The sequence below is a fragment of the Hyperolius riggenbachi genome, chromosome 1 (genome assembly GCF_040937935.1).
Source record: "Hyperolius riggenbachi isolate aHypRig1 chromosome 1, aHypRig1.pri, whole genome shotgun sequence".
Taxonomy (NCBI): Eukaryota; Metazoa; Chordata; class Amphibia; order Anura; family Hyperoliidae; genus Hyperolius; species Hyperolius riggenbachi.
The window spans coordinates 191,560,147-191,578,472 of NC_090646.1; the positions used below are offsets into that span (position 1 = coordinate 191,560,147).

The window sequence follows — 18,326 nt, forward strand, 5'->3', positions numbered from 1 at the left end:
CAGAATGGATTTATATAGCCCCGGCGATGCACCTCCTCAATAGTGCTCCCATGGCTGAGAATGTACTGCACATGCACAGTTGACAGTCTTTTAGAGGTGAGCAAAGGCACCAATGGAGAGGACCGGATAGTCTTGCACGGGGATAAAAGAAGCTCCAGGTAAGTAAAACTCCACATTTTTCTCCATCTTGGGTTTAAATGAAATACAATTAGAATAGCTGAATCTGTTTTTATATATTACAGTCTTATAGTGCTCAAAATCAAATAGCCTCAGTTTACAACCAGTTGTGAGACTGCTATAGCTCTTCCTAACAAGGCAGAGAGATTTTCTGTTTAGCATACTTGTTTAGATCTGCTTTTAGGCAAGGAGCAGCAACTTTGTTATTTTAGAGTCTATAATACTTCATAAACATAGTAGCATGGATGCACTTCACATCAGTAATACAAAACTCACCAAGCTGAGCACAAACAGTATTCTGAGTCCTTGTTTCATCCTTTCGATCCAAAATGGTTCCGACTGGGCCCTGTAAAAGTAAAAATGTGTCAATACAAACTCTGGCTGCACTTAGTTATTTTGATTGAAGTTTACCTAAGATGACCACTATGGCAGCATTTATACTTACTTGGGGCTTCCTCTAGCGCCATGCCCTCCCTCGCTGCTCTGTTCATTTCCAATCTTCAATGGTAAAAGGGCTCCAGTCGCGTTAGTCTGGCTGCAGTGCACATGCGCAGTTAGTATTGTGCCGGAGCAGAACGCTCCAGGCGATGCAGGCGTGGCCGCGCACTGCTGCTGGATTGATGTGACCAGAGCCCTTTTACTAGCGAAGATTGTAATTAAACAGAGCGGCTGGGGAGGATCGCAGGGGAGGCAACAGAGGACATGGGGCTGGAGGAAGCCAAAAGTAAGTAAATGCTGCCATAGGGGTCGTCTAAGGTTTTCTGTAAAGACAACCAGCGGCGTGGGCATTTACCAACATTTATACCTTATAACATCCAAGTGATATTGCAAATGAAAACAGTATACATCACCAATTAGGACAGCTGTTCAGCATATTGAGAGTGAGTGGTAAACAATTCTCTCGCGCTTCCTCACCAACACATACTTGGTTCCATGGCAGGGAGAAAGCTCACGGTCATTTGGAGAGATTAAGCATTTAAATGCCACACTAGTCTCCTGATTTGCAGCTGGACCAATCACACCACATTCACCCCCGGGATCTTGGCATGCACATAACACTGGAGTCCTGGCATGTGCATCACACTGGAGCGCACAGCCAGTACTACCAGGTAGGTCATCTCTGGTCCCAAAAATCACTGCATGTGACATAGCAGTTACGTGACTGTTACCAAGGAGACAGATGCTAGCCATGCTTTTCTCATGGCTACAAGCAGGAAGAGTGTCCCTCTCTAATAGACTAGTGGGAATGACGTCAAACGTATGGCGTGATCAGAACGCTGTCCAAGTCTATGGAGCGGAATGCAAGCTATACATTGAGATAGAAAGGGGTGTGACTGTGTGAAAGGGGAAACCAAGATTGTTATTAGGAAGGCCATACCATTATAGAGCAAAGAAAAAAGTGTACAGGAACCCACACCAAAGAGGAAAAGAGAGACATCCCAGTAAACTGATTACACATTCCAACAAACCAAATACACAATTGACTGGGAACAGGATAACCCATATAGCATGTCAATATAAATGTACATTATAGGGGAGAAATGTATTAGACTTTACAAGATTATTAGATCAATCATCATTTTTATTAGCATTATCACTATTGAGGAAGAAACACCCCAAGGTCATTCCTATCATTTTGTTAGGGCTTGTTCACACTAAGAGCGCTCTTGGTTTTTTTTCAAGCGCCCTAAAAGCGCTAGTGCAATGATTCCCTAGGAGAGTGTTCACATATGAGCGGGTAGATTCCGATCCACTCACCAAAGCGCTGCCTGTATCATTTTCAGGGCGAGTTGCCTCAATGGTATGTATAGGGAAATCGTAAAGCGCTTTGTATGGCGATTTCCCCAGCGCTTTCATGAATAAATACATTGTATTCATTTCCAAGTAAAAGAGTTCACTTCTTGATTGACGCCAGGAAGTGAAAAAAAAACAAAACCGAATAGCTCTGAAAAAGCGCTTAGAAAGACGCTTTACAAAAAAATCTAAACGCACAGGTAAGCACCGGGAGGTGCTAAAAAAAATTGCGCACAAAAACGCAAAACACAAGCGCTTTATGATGTGAACAAGGCTTTGCATGCTACTTCTTGAACAATGGTGAAAGAAGAGTATGTCTATGGTTATGAACAGTAACCCTTATCAAGTCATCATGGATGTGTGCAAGTGGGGCAACTAAAACTGATTTTCATGAAAACAGATTTTGTCTAAGTGAGGTTAGTCCTACAGCTCCGTTATCAGCATAAAGATCAAAAGAAATGGTGACATGCACAAAGCTTTATTTTAAGGTAAAATTATTTTGGATTCAAGAGATGGAGGAAGCAGCATTCTTACCTTGGCAGCTTTTGGAATTTGGTCCACGTATTGAGGCTTAATGATGGCCTTTAAGTCATCTTCCAAAATCTTGGTGAAATAGTTCTGTAATTCTGATCCCCGAAAATAAGTCAGAATTTCTTGCCAATCTGGGGGATCCTTTTGCAGAGGAACGATTAAAAAAAAAAAAAAAAAGTTTAGGGTATTAAATACAATATAAAATGACTCCAAAGGTATGGTGAGACACAAAACCCGCTATTCTCACCACTGACATGGGGTGATAAAAATAAGTATAAAAGGAAAAGTGAGCTGTGTCTGCCTAATTTTATCTTAGAGAATTCTGTGCAAATCAATGCTACTGTGGTCTAAGAAACAGATTTATGGACATTTTTAAGTGCCAGCATTAAGCTGAAGTGGATGATACATCACGTCACATTCATACAGTGGTTTGCAAAAGTATTCGGCCCCTTTAAGTTTTCCACATTTTGTCATATTACTGCCACAAACCTGAATCAATTTTATTGGAATTCCACGTGAAAGACCAGTACAAAGTGGTGTACACATGATAATTGGAACAAAAAGCATACATGATTCCAAACATTTTTTACAAATAAATAACTGCAAAGTGAGGTGTGCGTAATTATTCGGCCCCTTTGATCTGAGTGCAGTCAGTTGCCCATAGACATTGCCTGATGAGTGCTAATGAATAAAAAGAGTGCACCTGTCTGTAATCTAATGTCAGTACAAATACAGCTGCTCTGTGATGGCCTCAGAGGTTGTCTAAGAGAATATTGGGAGCAACAACACTATAAAGTCCAAAGAACACACAAGACAGGTCAGGGATAAAGTTATTGAGAAATTTAAAGCAGGCTTAGGCTACAAAAGATTTCCAAAGCCTTGAACATTCCACGGAGCACTGTTCAAGCAATCATTCAGAAATGGGAGTATGGCACAACTGTAAACCTACCAAGACAAAGCCGTCCACCTAAACTCAAAGGCCGAACAAGGAGAGCGCTCATCAGAAATGCAGTCAAGAGGCCCATGGTGACTCTGGACGAACTGCAGAGATCTACAGCTCAGGTGGGAGACTCTGTCCATAGGACAACTATTAGTCATGCACTGCACAAAGTTGGCCTTTATAGAAGAGTGGCAAGAAGAAAGCCCTTGTTAACAGAAAAGCATAAGAAATCCCGTTTGCAGCTTTTCACAAGCCATGGGAGGGTCACAGCAAACATGTGGAAGAAGGTGATCTGGTCAGATGAGACCAAAATTGAACTTTTTGTCCAAAATGCAAAACACTATGTGTGGCGGAAAACTAACATCACTCTGAACACACCATCCCCACTGTCAAATATGGTGGTGGCAGCATCATGCTCTGGGGGTGCTTCTCTTCAGCAGGGACAGGGAAGCTGGTCAGAGTTGATGGGAAGATGGATGGAGCCAAATACAGGGCAATCTTGGAAGAAAACCTCTTGGAGTCTGCAAGAGACTTGAGACTGGGGCGGAGGTTCACCTTCCAGTAGGACAAACATAAAGCCAGGGAAACAATGGAATGGTTTAAACATATTCAGGTGTTAGAATGGCCCAGTCATAGTCCAGTTCTAAATCCAATCGAGAATCTGTGGCAAGATCTGAAAACTGCTGTTCACAAACACTGTCCATCTGATCTGACTGAGCTGGAGCTGTTTTGCAGATAAGAATGGGCAAGGATTTCAGTCTCTAGATGTGCGAAGCTGGTAGAGACATACCCTAAAAGACTGGCAGCTGTAATTGCAGCAAAAGGTGGTTCTACAAAGTATTGACTCAGGGGGCTGAATAAATTATGCACACCACACTTTGCAGTTATTTTTTTTTTTTAAATGTTTGGAATCATGTATGATTTTCGTTCCACTTCTCACGTGTACACCACTTTGTATTGGTCTTTCATGTGGGATTCCAATAAAATTTATTCATGTTTGTGGCAGTAATGTGAAAAAAATGTGGAAAACTTCAAGGGGGCCGAATACTTTTGCAAGCCACCGTATGTATTGACATATTTGTTACCTTGGACATCCTACTACCTGTATTCATGTTGGACTCCCACTTTCCAGGTAATCCCCGACTTACTAACGCCCAGCATATGAACGAACCGCCGATACGAAAGGCCTGATCCCGTCGCGATGACACCATGTGCCGGCGCATATCTTCACAGCAGTGTTGGACTCACTTCCAAACCGAGTCCAACGCTGGCTGTCCTCCACTCTCCGCCTCCCTCTAGCTGCGTACAGAACTGCTAGATTTGCTTCCTGTATGTCATTTGACATACAGGTTCCTGCATGTCACATGGCATGCAGGAAGCGATGCGATTCTGCATCTAGCGGTGCTGTACGCAACTAGAGGGAGGCAGAGAGCGGAGGACAGACAGCATTGAACTCAAGCTGGAAGGTGAGTCCAGAGGCGACAGAGGCACAGGGGAGAGGGCAAAGCATGGTGAGGGGGGTACAAACGGAGGCAGAGAGCAGGGACAGAGGTACAGATGGGGTACAGATGCACAAGGGGTAAAAAAAAAGATTATAAATGGTACAGTGGATCTAGAATGTATAACCTTTCATGCAAATGCAAATAGAATTAATGCAACCCACCAATAGATGGGATTCATACAACACACATACTTAAACCCGCATCCACTGCCCTGCTGCAGCAGAAAAATCTAAAAAATCTAAAAAATATATAAAAAAGCAAGATATGGATAAGCACTAGAAAATCTTGAAAAATATGAACTTCAAATGCTCAAAGATAGTAGCAGATAGTCCTCCTAAGATAGAGTAATAATTGAAGTAATGCAATGAATTTTGCTGGTTGGTAGAACTCTATAGATAGTTCAAATGGAGAACTGGATTCATCAAATGTTAGTTAGCACAATGATTGCTTAGCATCTATGGTTGCTTATATAATGGTACATAGGAATGACAAGGACAGGATGTTTACAACTCACGACCTCCGTAAGTATTCCTCCGTGTAGCGTTGGAGCCGCTCAATCCTGTCAGTGTGCACGGAACTACATTGTAACATCACGGACGCCGACTGTTATCATCACGGTGGAGCCGGGTGAGCCTGCCCGACCCTGCAGCCGTCAAACATCCAGCAGCAGGTCCAAGTCTCTCCTGTCTAGTCGCCGGCCGGGACTGACAGGACATTCTAGATCCACTGTACCATTTATATTGTTTTTATTAAAATTTGTTGCTTAACTGTCCTGAGCGCCAACCAAGTACTATTTATTTATCAATTCACTATCCAGGGGTCTGGGATTACTCCATTCTAGGTTGAGCAGCTGCCAAATCCATAAGGCGCAACACTATACACCACTTTTTTACTTTGTAAAAAAAAAGAGGCACAAGGGTGAACAAACGGAGGCACAGGGGCTACAAACAAGAACAAAGGCACTAAAGGGGACAAACAGGCACTAAGGGAGGCAGAGAGGCACAGAGGTAGACACTGGAGGCAAAGGGCACATAGGAGGCAAAGGAGACAGAGACAGCACTGGATACAGGTTAAGAATTAACCTACAGTCCCCATCTAGTTAGTTAACCGGGGACTACTTTTACTAGTCTCAGACGGGAGATCAAGGAAGAGAGTAAATAGTATTTTTTCAGGGCAGTATTTGTGCAGTGTGAAAGGCCGGTACATCCTATTCGGGGCTAAGTGGTGGATTTTGGAACTTAATGAACACCTGAACAGCCATATTTATTTCCTTTTAAACAATACCAGTTGCCTGGCAGTCCTGCTAATCTCATTGGCTGCAGTAGTGTCTGAATCACACACCTGAAACAAGAATGCACCTAATCCAGGCAGGCTTCTGATCTGCATGCTTGGTTCAGGGCCTATGGCTAAGAGTATTGGAGGCAAAGGATCAGCAGGGCAGCCAGGCAATTTAAATTGTTTAAAAGAATATAATTATGTCAGCCTCCCTATTCCTCAGGTGTGATCTGATGCTAGGTACACACCATACAATTTTCTGTTAGATTTTCTCTTAGATTTACCTGCCAGATAGCTTTTTTTCCATGTTGTAGGTAAATCTAACAGAAGAATCTAACAGAAAATTGTATGGTGTGTACCTAGCATAAGAATGCATTTTCCCACTGGCTTCAATCCTCTCTGCCTTACTCCCAAATTGTGCTGCTCATCCCTGGTCCTTTTGGGGCATCACATCACAAGCTATTTGGTGCAGATTCCGAAATATCTTGGTTGTCATAACGTACATTGGAGATCACTTATTTTCTCTGTAACAGGAAAACCTAATCACACCAAGGCTTATTCTCATACAATACTCACATCATACTTCCCAAGGTTAGGTTTTTGCTTTCCAGCCAAAATTTTCAAAGCTGTGGATTTTCCGATACCATTAGTGCCAACCAATCCTAGCACCTCTCCAGGTCGGGGAGTAGGCAACCTGGTGGGGAAAAAAAAAAATAAAGGTTCACATAACATTGTTACCCTTCAAAAAGATTACAGTTTATTTTAACTGCATCTCAATAATGCAATTAAATGAGGATTAAGGACATAGAATATATATAATCGCCACAGGGCTGTGGAATCTGAGTCAATTTTGGGTATCTGGAGGCAGATGACTTTTGTACTAACTCCACAGCCTTGGTAAGTATTAGACTAAAGAGTTGGAGTTGAGAAGCTGGAGAAATTTTGGGTACCTGGAGTCGGTGGTTTCATAGACTGAGGAGTCAGAAGATTTTTGTACCGACTCCACAACCCTGTATAGCCATGGACCAAATGCAACTCCATGCACATCTCCCACCACTCCACTTCTTGGGTAAAAAAGTGACCAAATGTACGTAATGTATGTGAAAAAACTACTGGTCTTGATACAGGGATATCAGTACAGTGTTGCTCATATTTCTCACCTGTGTAATTTAAAGGCATTGGCACAATACCGGTGGGTTGTTTCTTTCTCCAGATTGCTCGGCAAGTTAACAATGGATAAGGCTCCAAAGGGACATTTCTGTGAAAAAGAATACATATATTGGAACTGTTTAGCCACCATATTTACTAGAGTATAAACAACTTTTTTTGCTCTTAATGCGCTACTCTCCCACAGCAAAATTTTCATTTATACTCACAATACCTGGTGTTTAGTGAGGCCCCCTCCCTCTCCCATACAGCAACCTGGTTTATAGTGGCTGCCCTCCCTACTGCGTCTCCTTGCAGAGTGTGCCTGGCAGCAGAGGCAGTGGAAATATTACCCGGTCCTGTACACATGCAAAGGGGACCAATATACAACAGGTACACTATTATGAGGAAGGGTGGGGAGACCACAAGACACCAAGTATGCTGTATGAGGGAAAGAGGGCAGACCACTAGACACCCAGTACGCTGTATGAGGGAGGGAGTAGAGACCATTAGACACCTGGTACACTATATGTGGGAGGCACCACTGGACACCAGGCATGCTGTATAGAGAGGGGGGGACCATTAGACACCAGGTAAAGCTGTATGGGGGGGGGGGGAAGGCAGGGTGACTACTAGACCCCAAACGCTGTATGGGGGAGGAAGAGAAACCACTAAATCCCGGAGAATGCTGTAGGGGGGAAGGCAGGGGAAACCTAGACACCAGAGAATGCTATAGGGGGAAGGGAGGAGGGACCACTAGACATCAAGGAATGCTATATGGGGGAGGGAGGAGTGGGACCACTAGACCATCAAAGTGACTATGAGGATGTTAAAAGTAGTGGCCTGGGTTTCTAGCCTAGGTTTATACCAGAGTCAAACAGTTTCTGGTGTCTGAAGGAAAAACTAAGTACCTGAGTTTATACTTGAATCTGTTTATATTTGCATATATATAATGGTATGTGAAATCCACGCTTTTTGATAATCCAGCCTGTTTTCTAACTTGCTAGATAAAATGCACACATGCACTGATGGTTCTAAATAAAAATAGGGATTACCTTGATACAGATTCCACATCCAATGCAGAGAGTTTCTGAAATCCACACAATTTTACTCTGGGGAGTGACTTCAATGCACAGTTTTCCTGGAATTAAATGTTATATTTAGTTTTATTGACACAATACCCATTTAAAAAAAAGTAGGTGTATATAAAAATAAAAAAAAAATGGTTTAGCAGAATACTGCATGCAAGTGTGTTGGTCCATGGATGTGAGAACTTTTCTGTACTCGCATCCACGCATGACATCATCTAGCAGGTCCTGTGGTGTGTGAGACGAATCGCGATAACTATGGCAATATGAGAGGGGTGGGGGTCATTCCAACCACTTACCCATTCTCACAACGGGGCAACTCTTCTTGCATTCCTGACGGCACTTCTTTGGCTTACATTTGTCATGATTAACGATAGCTATTCTTGTTAGCTTGTCTGCCATCTTTAGGGTGTGACTGCTCCACAGCTCTTTCACAGCAACTTAAAAAAACCTAAAAATAAGAGGACATATGATTAGAATTTGTGTAGCCATTTTCATACTGTCAGGCACTAAATCAATGACTGGGATTGGGCATGGTTTCTTTCTGCTCTGTCTAGCCACATTTTAGCCTGCTTAAAGAGAATCTGTACTCTAATATTCTTACAATAAAAAGCATACCATTCTATTCATTATTTTCTCCTGTGCCCCTCTGTGCTGTTTCTGCCACTCTCTGCTGCAATCCTGGCTTGTAATTAACAGTTTTAGGCAGTGTTTACAAACAAACTAACCAGCTTCTAATAGGCTCAGCTAAGCATAGTATATGAGTCATTCAGAGTATGCAGGGGGCCTGCAGAGGGTGTGTATCGCTTCTACCAATCACAAGCAGCCCTGCACATTCCACACAATCAAGCTTTAGCCCGACAAACAGGACAGAGGAAAGATACATTGATTTATTACAGAGACAGTGCAGTTAGGAAAGACTGCAGTAAGCCAGAGCAGATTAGAAGAGGTATAGGAACTTATAGGATAGAAGAACTAAGGCTGAAAAAATTGTTACAGAGTCTCTTTAAAGAGACACTGAAGCGAAAAAAAATATATGATATAATGAATTGGTTGTGTACTATGAATAATTACTAAAAGTTTAGCAGCAAAGAAAATATTCTCATACTTTTATTTTCAGGTATACAGTGTTTTTTCTAACATTGCATCATTCTATAATATGTCCATATTACACAACACTCAGCATTCAAAATGATTCTTTCAGAGCAGTCTGTGAACTAATGACCTCTCCTCTAGCAGAGAAAAAGTAAATAGTTCAATAACACTTGAGATAATAAAAGTCAGATAACAGCCCTCTCCACGACTTTGAAAGTCGCAGAGCTTAATTGCTTTTTTGCATAGAGATAACAACTGGAGTTTCTCAACTCTTCCTGTACTGGAAACAATTAGACTGATGTATCTGATCTTAATGTTTTATTTCTTAGCTGTACTACACATACAAATCATAATATAATTTTTTTTCCCCTTCAGTGTCTCTTTAAAGGACACCTGAAGCGAGAAGAATATGGAGGCTGACATATTTATTTCCTTTTAAACTATAACAGTTGCCCGGCAGCCCTACTGGTCTATTTGGCTGCAGTAATTCCTAAATCACAGCAGAAACAAGCATGCAGCTAATCTTGTCAGATCTGTAAATATCAGAAACACCTGATCTGCTGCATGCTTGGATCAGCAGAATAGCCAGGCAATTGGTATTGGAGAAAAAAAGGAAATAAATATAGCAGCCTCTACATCACTCTCACTTTAGGTGCCCTTTAACCACTTCCCCTCCCCTGGCACGAGTCAGTATGTCCCTGTAAAATACCGTATCTCCTTGCAGGGACATAACTTCTACACCCCTTCCCAATGCACACTCAACCCCCCCCCCCCCCCCTGCATGCGATCGTTACTGCTGCCGATCAATTGGCCAGGAGATGAATGGGAACATAGCTCCCATTCATTAACCTCTGTCCCAGTATGAATGGTCGCAGGCATCAAGGCGATATAGCAATCATTTGTTTCCATCTGGCGGAAGCCATGCGTGCATTGCTTCCTATTTAGCGTACTATAGGTACACAATAAGAAGGCGTGAGGACATCTTGTGGCCAAATAGTAAAATTAAAGCCACAAACTTTTTTTTTCATTCACAATCATTTTTTTACATCTAAAATTAATTTAAAGGAGGATCTGTATCATCAAAACATCCCCTGGGGGGTACTCACCTCGGGTGGGGGAAGCCTCCGGATCCTAATGAGGCTTCCCACACCGTCCTCCGTCCCTCAGGGGTCTCGCTGCAGCCCTCCGTGAAAGATGACGTCAATATTTACCTTCCCAGCTCCTGCGCAGGCGCTCTGACGGCTCCAAAGTAGGCGGAAATACCCGATCGCCGTCGGGTCTGCTCTACTGCACAGGCGCAAGCTTCCGGCGCCTGCGCAGTAGAGCGGACCCGACTGAGATCGGGTATTCCCGTGTAGTTCGGAGCCGAAAGCAGCCACAGCGCCCCCGCTGGAGCCAGCAAAGGTAAATATTGAACTGACAGTCAGGTCTGTCGCCGGCTGTTCGGAGGGCTGCAGCAAGACCTCCGTGGGACAGAGGACGGCGTGGGAAGCCTCATTAGGATCCGGAGGTTTCCCCCACCCGAGATGAGTACCCCCCAGGGGATGTTTTTGATGTTAGAGTCTCTTTAAGGTGAAAAACCCTTGGAGGTGAAGTGGTTAAAGAGCTAACTTAGCCTAAGTTACACAATTAACTGACTACTATGAACAGATTGTGTAGGAAATACAAATCATACTACATGGGAGTGATACAATTGGCCAAATCAAAGTTGGAGGTGTGGCAGTAGCCCTGGCTTATAGATAACATCCACATGCCTAAGCATTTCCTAGTTTATCTCCCAGTGTCCTCCGGTGAACAATCTGAGGGCGCCTGGGCTGCATTTTCAGAACGATGTGCTATTATATTCCACAAGCCAACCAGTTCCCAAGGCTTCTAAAGCGGTATATACACACACAATATTTCTGCCTGAGGCACGGTGTACAGATTGGTTCAGACAGCAGTTTTGTTGCTGCTTGTTGTACAAACATGATACAACTGAGCAATGCAGTGCTGTATGGAGGAGAAGTAGACATGTGAGTAGTAGAAGGACCTTCCCATATAGCAAACTGCTAGGTTTTTCTCGGATGTGTCCTTTAGATTTTTGCCCAGTGTAGAAAACAGAACAGTTCCTCTGTGATCTAAATCTGATCTGAGAAGATCGACCCCCCCCCCCCCATACACAACACAGATTTTTCAATGGCTTTTACCATGAAATCTATACAAAAAAAAAAAATCTATCAAACTGCAGCATGTTCGATCAAGTGCTACGCTGTGGGCTGTCAATCTATTGCCGTGTCTGATCAACCAAACTTTACCCTCAGGTATGATCTTAATTTCAATCGATTTTTGCCTCAAACCGATCAAAATTATGATCGATGTGGGTGGTTGCGAAGCAGATTGCTCTGCCAGTAAAAATTGATGCATGGCCTGCTTAAAATCTATTTTGTGCTTCTTATGCTTTTATCTACAAAAGCACAATAGTGTGAGTTCTACACTCAGAAGGACATTGAACAAGTTAAAGTTTGTAAAATCAGCACAAAAACAGAAGCAGAGCTCAGCAACTGTGACACGCAGCTAGGAAGATAATAAAAGGAGAGCAGAATCTGTGGAGCGCAGCTCTCATGCTTATCTGGGGACAGATGGACAGTTCCCTCTACAGATGTGTTTCAGCAGCACACCACAGATAATTAGGTTATTTTCTGTTAGCCGGGCGCATCAACTAGGTGGCGATAAAACTCCACCAGAGTTAAATCTTTCCCTACTATCCATGGCGGCCTGGAGGGGGAATAGTAATTAACGCCACCTGGTGGTTGCGCCCAGCTAACGGAATAGTACCGATAATTACACTGTGGCACAACGTACACTTACAGATGTGTTAGGTGCTCAATATTTACCTGATATTGAACACTACCTTGATACATCATGGTAGGCCAATGCACAGCAGCCTGCCTCTAGAAGCCAATGAGGATATGAATGAAAATCTAAAGCTTCATTCATACACAGATTTCTGTAGATCAGGGAACCAATCCATCTCTCTCTGAAATTGGTTGCTTCATTGATATATCATTTTGCATAATGTTCATGGTATTCAAAATCTGTTGACCCTTATACTACATGGATGTGATAAACTTGGCAAGTGATTGGCCAATCAAAATTTGATGTGTGTGTATGCAGGCTACCTCTACACGTCAAGACTATGTGGTCTACCTACACCTCAAGGAGTAAGAAACCTCTTCTGAGGTGAACATTTCATTCACAGTGGAAAACTGGTTCACAAGAGGGGTGAAAAAACCTTTGAAAAGTGGCTGAAGTAAAATGACTTTCACTTAAATCTGTCTTTTTTAAAGCACATTTTCTAGATGTCGCCATTATTTTTATATGGATATTTTACTATTTAAATAAATTATCATTGTCCAGATTGACGAAACCCATAGTATGCGTGGTAAGAGATGGAAGGTGGCTAAGCAGAGCTGAAACAGTGGTGTGAACAGGGCCTCATTCCACATAGGACGATGCATGTGGCTATATGAATGAACAGCCTTTATAGTCAGTACTGCAGGATGTGGGTGTATGCCGAGCTGGATGTGGGTGTCTCTGGCCTGCAGTGGGAGACCTCTCCAGAACAGGGATGTGGGGGGCGGCAGAGGTCTGTAGCCCAGCTGGTGACTCACTGCCAGCGCCGACCGCTGACACAAGCCAGATCCCAGGCGGGGGAGGCGATCACTTACCGCCGAAGGGACGGCAGAGAGCTGCTGGGGTTGCTGCCGGCTGGTAGGAGAGGCTTATCGGACGATGTCCTCCTGCCCGGGATCTCGGCGGTCTCCCCGGCTCTCCTCCCTGGCAGCAACGTGCAATCCACACGAAGAGACACCGGCCAAGATGGCCGCCACAGTAGTCCCCTCCCACCCCGGCGGCAAGCAGAGGGGCATCTTGCGCTGCGTTCCAAGCTGAATCGCTCTGTCTGTGTCTGAGTGGCGTCATCAGGAAGCGACAGATTACTATTGCTGGCGGTTTGCAGGAAGATCATTTTTAGTATTCTGGGGATGAAGTGACTGAGAAGCGTTGGCTTGTGTGACCCCCGGCAGCCCGGCAGAGTACGAGGTGTGAGGAGAGGTCTGCTGTACTCCTGCCTGCACTCTATATTGCTCCTATACCGTCGGGCTGTGCTGGCTGATGTACGATATATGTATGTAAAGTACATGTGAGTTACCTTGTTGTGACAGCTTGCTGCTAACTGCATAGACGTAATCATGACAGCTTGTCATGAGAGAGAATAGGAGGGAAGCTACTACTGATCCTACTCTGAAAATGTGAGCTAGTTAGGGTGTCCTTACATTACTCAATATTGTGGCCCAATTGACCTTCCGATTCAATCCTTTTTAAAATCAGATGAGAATCGTTGCTGCAACATGGATGCTTGATTGATCTGATCGATCTCTGGCTGAAATGGGTCAAATGGGAATTATGGAAAAAATCTTGGTCACAAGGACTTGATCGGGTCCATGGCGGTGTGGTGAAATTTTTTGCAACTTTATCAGATTTTGCAAACGGTTGCATTTATTTATAGGTATAGCTATCAGAAAGTGCAACCTAACCATTGACTTTAACCTATCTGTATCAGAAAATGCAACCCAACCAAACCCTATTCTCACACAGAACCCTCCCCTCTTGCTCAACTAATAACCCCCCCCCCCCTGGAGGGAACAATCCCCTCTCTTGCTCAACTAATAACACCCCCCCCCCTAGGGGACCATCCCCCCCTCTTGCTCAACTAATAACCCCCCTGGAGGGAACAATCCCCCCTCTTGCTCAACTAATAACCCCCCCTGGAGGGAACAATAACCCCCGCCCCAGGGAACAATCCCCCCCTCTTGCTCAACTAATAACCCCCCCTGGAGGGAACAATCCCCCCTCTTGCTCAACTAATAACCCCCCCTGGAGGGAACAATCCCCCCTCTTGCTCAACTAATAACCCCCCCTGGAGGGAACAATCCCCCCTTCTAGCTCAATGGGATCTGTGGTTGCAAAAAATTACAGGCGTGTTAACAGAGAGGAGCCACGCCTACACAGTCATACACTGTCCTCTATGGCAAGTTGCAAAATATGATGGGTAGCAAAATTTTTCACTACACCGGTAATGGTGTTCAATATTGTGATGACCTTTAGACCCTTGGTCACTGCCCAAGCCCCACCCACCTCAAGTGTAAATTGCAGGGCTGTGGAGTCAGAGTCGAGGAGTCAGAGCAATTTTTGGGTACTCGGAGTTGGGAAATAATGCACCGTCTCCGACTCCTAATAAATTCAAACTGTAATTAAAATAGAAAATATGATAAAATGTTCTATTTCTCAGATAATAGTTATCATAAATAATTATATATACAGTAATAGCTCTGCTTAGTCTACAAAAATGAAATAAACCAATCAAAAAATAGTTACTTGTGCTGCTTCAATAAAGCAGTCCCTGTATTTTTAATGTCAGATACACATATCTGATTGTGACTGTATATATGATGTGTACACAGGAATCTTTTATATATACTAAATAACATCTATGCTGTAAGAATAAAGCCGGATGTGTAGCTGTGTCCCTAATAGAGCTGGTCAATGAGATGGAAATAATTCTGCGTTGATGCTGGTTTATGCAAATGTATGCACTCCCTTTGCTCAAGAAATCAAATAATTTGATGTTGTTAAAATCTGGTTTGGTGACTACAAATTAAAGGGTACCTGAGATGGATGAAAAGAAAAGGTCTATACATACCTGGGGCTTCCTCCAGCCCCTTTCAGGCTAATCGGTTCCTCGCTGTCCTCCACCACCTGGATGTTCTGCTATGAGTCCCGGTAACTTGACTGCAGATAATGTGACATTTTTAGTGAGTCTGGATGTAGTAAGCTTATATACTAATATTCCTCATATTGAGGGTGTGGCAGCGATGTCGGACTTCTGCTTGAGATCTAACTACTTCAGGTGCGGTCAGGACTTTTTTCTACAGATACAAGGAGTCCCTATGGGGGCCCCATTTGCGCCAAGTCTGGCTAATGTATACATGGCAGAGTTTGAGGCCAAGTTTATGTTAGAGAATGAGTATTTTGTAAAATATAGTAAGGGCTTCTGCAGGTACATTGATGACCTCTTTTTTTGTTGGACAGGGCCTGAGCAACTTTTGCTTGATTTTTTCAATGGCCTCAATCTCTGCCATGATACATTGAAATTTACGCTGGAATATAATGCTACTAAGCTGCACTTTTTGGATGTGGATGTTGAGATTAGGGGAGGCATTTTTGAGACAGACCTGTTCCGCAAGGAGACAGATAGGAATAATGCGCTACTAGCAAGTAGTTGCCATCCCCCATCCTTGATTAGAGGACTCCCAAAGAGTCAGCTCAATAGAGCACGCAGAATTACATCCAGCGATGAAAAAAATCAGAGACAGTCCAAAAGAATGGTGGCAGATTACGAGAAGCGGGGATACCATAGAGAGACAGTTGAGGAAACTGCAGCCCAGGTAGCTAGAATGGACAGAAGTGAGTTGAGAAGGAGAAAAGCAGGTAGAAAGGAGTCCCATGATGGGGTACAATTCATTTTGACATACGACAATCACGCGGCAGACATTAGAAAATGCCTGCTTGGGGCTTGGTCAGTAGTGGAGACTGATCCGCTGCTGTCTAAGATATTTCATTCCCCGCCCAGAATGTTATTTAGGAAAGGAAAAAGTATTAGAGATCAGCTAGTGAGAGCTGACTTAAAGGAACCCTGTAAGGCCGCTACCACATTTATTCCCTGCCGTAAAGTCACGTTTCCTTGTATGAGTTGCCAAAATTGCTCATCCATAATCCGGGGTGACTATGTCACTCATACCACAAAAGGGACAAGAATTAAGATTAAGGGGAACTACTCTTGTACCACGACAAATGTCATTTACCTGCTAAAATGTCCTTGCGGAATGGGTTATGTAGGACAGACGTCTAGAGATGGGAGGAGGAGAATTAATGAGCATAGGAGCAATATCAGGAATTTTAAAAAAGATATTGAGAAGAGGGATAAAGATAAAGAAAAATCTAAGGATATATTTGAATCTCCTGTAGGTCGCCATTTTCATGAATGTGGACATGCGGTGGGCGATCTGAGGTGGTGCATACTGGAAAAGGTGTTCTCGCAAGAGGGTGCGGATCCCCAAATCACTTTGCTACGTAGAGAAAGCAAATGGATCTTTGATCTTGGTACCCTTGCGCCAAATGGCATGAATGAGGCGTACAATCTAAAATGTTTCCTATGAAATGTGTTTAATGTGGCTTGTCTCTTTAAGTTATGTGCCCACCCCCATTGGGGTGTGTTTTAATCGGATTATATATATAGGTGTTGCACATATGGTCTGTAAGCACTTGAAAAAGACCCTTGAGGTCGAAACGTTGTGTGTTCTTACTGTGATATCTACAATAAAAGCGGCCATTAGGCCTGAAATCCAGGTTTAGACCTAGTCTGTTTCCTATGTTTTTCCCGGTAACTTAGCCAGTCAGTGCAGTCCCGCCGCGTGCCGCTTCCGCAGCCAGGAGCATTCTGCACCTGCGCAATAGTGCTGCACAGGTGTAGTATGCTCCCGGCGGCGGAGTGTGTGCATGCGCACTACGCCCGAATGGCTCAAGTACCCGGACCCATAGCAGAAGATCCAGGTGGTGGAGGAGGACAGCGAGGGTCAATGCGTTCCTGTTACCTTATCATTAGCTGGCGGCCGCTTGTCCGATTAGATTCCCCCGTAGTAGCCGCTCTCCTCTGTGGCATCTTCTATTACAGCAGCGCGCGCTCGGCGGCTGCTGTGATGAGCAGGAAGCAGTACAGCGGCTTCCTGTAGCGGCGATATGCATCGCCGTTACCATGGAAACCGCTGTACCGATTCCTGGTCATCACAGCAGCCGCCGAGCGCGCTGCTGTAATAGGAAATGCCACAGAGGAGAGCGGCTACTACGGGGGAATCTAATCGGACAAGCGGTCGCCCGCTCATGATAAGGTGACAGGAGCGGCGGCCGCGGGGAGGGACGGCACACCAGGCAACATCCCGCGGCACACTAGTGTGCCGCGGAACAGCGGTTGAAATACGCTGCACTAGATCCAGGAAATGAAGAAGTGGATTGGTGCACCGTAAATCATTGGGCCATATCCTATTAAAGCGGACCCAAACCAAACGTTTTTTTTTTTTAATTCAAAATATGTAGTTGCACCACTCTGAAACATACAAAGATAAATAAACACTTCTTCAAGGCTATGAGCATTTCAGTGCATGCTTTTCACCCTTCTCTTTGCATAACTAGGGTTATACAGGTGGCAGCCATTAGCAATTCCTACTTTGCCGGACACCACCTACTCCACCAGTCTGCCGGATTCTGTCCCGGCAATATGAAAGGAAGGGAGGGGTTCCTCCAATAAATGTAAAATATTTTATAATTGTCGTCATGCAGCCGAAAAAATGCTGCTATTTATTATTATAACTTAGAAAATAGATTTTATTTTTGAAATCTTGTATTTTTAATTTGGGTCAACTTTAATTTTTCTCTTGCGTTTTCTCAAAGGACATACTTTTTCATCATATCTAAAATATAACTTTTCATCACTTAGCAATTGAGAAAGTACTAAAAAAATAAATAAAAAGGTAATCTGAAACTTATTTTGAGTAAGTTTTTGATTGGTGGGAGCTTTAAACATATATTATTAATAGGGTTTGAAAATATCTCCTTGGAGAAAACTTAGAAGAAAAGGTAATGGATATGGCCTATTGTGGTGATAAATAAGAGGGTCTGACAATT

At 43.7% G+C, this 18,326-nt stretch overlaps 2 protein-coding genes across 9 annotated transcripts in view; one reads left to right on the forward strand and one right to left on the reverse strand.

Annotated features, from left to right (window-relative positions):
* ABCE1 (ATP binding cassette subfamily E member 1) overlaps window positions 1–13,430 on the reverse strand; it is a 37,025-nt gene extending 23,595 nt beyond the window's left edge. The window contains exons 1-7 of the mRNA XM_068279356.1: window positions 13,256–13,430; window positions 8,753–8,904; window positions 8,421–8,506; window positions 7,380–7,477; window positions 6,796–6,913; window positions 2,506–2,643; window positions 454–523 (exon numbers count right to left, since the gene is read on the reverse strand). Of these exons, the coding sequence (XP_068135457.1) occupies window positions 454–523; window positions 2,506–2,643; window positions 6,796–6,913; window positions 7,380–7,477; window positions 8,421–8,506; window positions 8,753–8,855 (613 nt within the window). The 5' untranslated portion in view covers window positions 8,856–8,904; window positions 13,256–13,430. The remainder of the gene's footprint in view (window positions 1–453; window positions 524–2,505; window positions 2,644–6,795; window positions 6,914–7,379; window positions 7,478–8,420; window positions 8,507–8,752; window positions 8,905–13,255) is intronic.
* Window positions 13,431–13,486: 56 nt separating this feature from the next.
* The window catches only part of ANAPC10 (anaphase promoting complex subunit 10), an 85,104-nt gene continuing 80,264 nt past the window's right edge, over window positions 13,487–18,326 (forward strand). For 2 of the 8 annotated variants that reach the window (XM_068279378.1, XM_068279391.1), the window contains exon 1: window positions 13,487–13,728. The gene's annotated coding sequence lies outside the window, so the exon portion shown is untranslated. The remainder of the gene's footprint in view (window positions 13,729–18,326) is intronic. The other 6 variants (XM_068279366.1, XM_068279372.1, XM_068279385.1 and 3 more) reach the window with 3 other exon arrangements.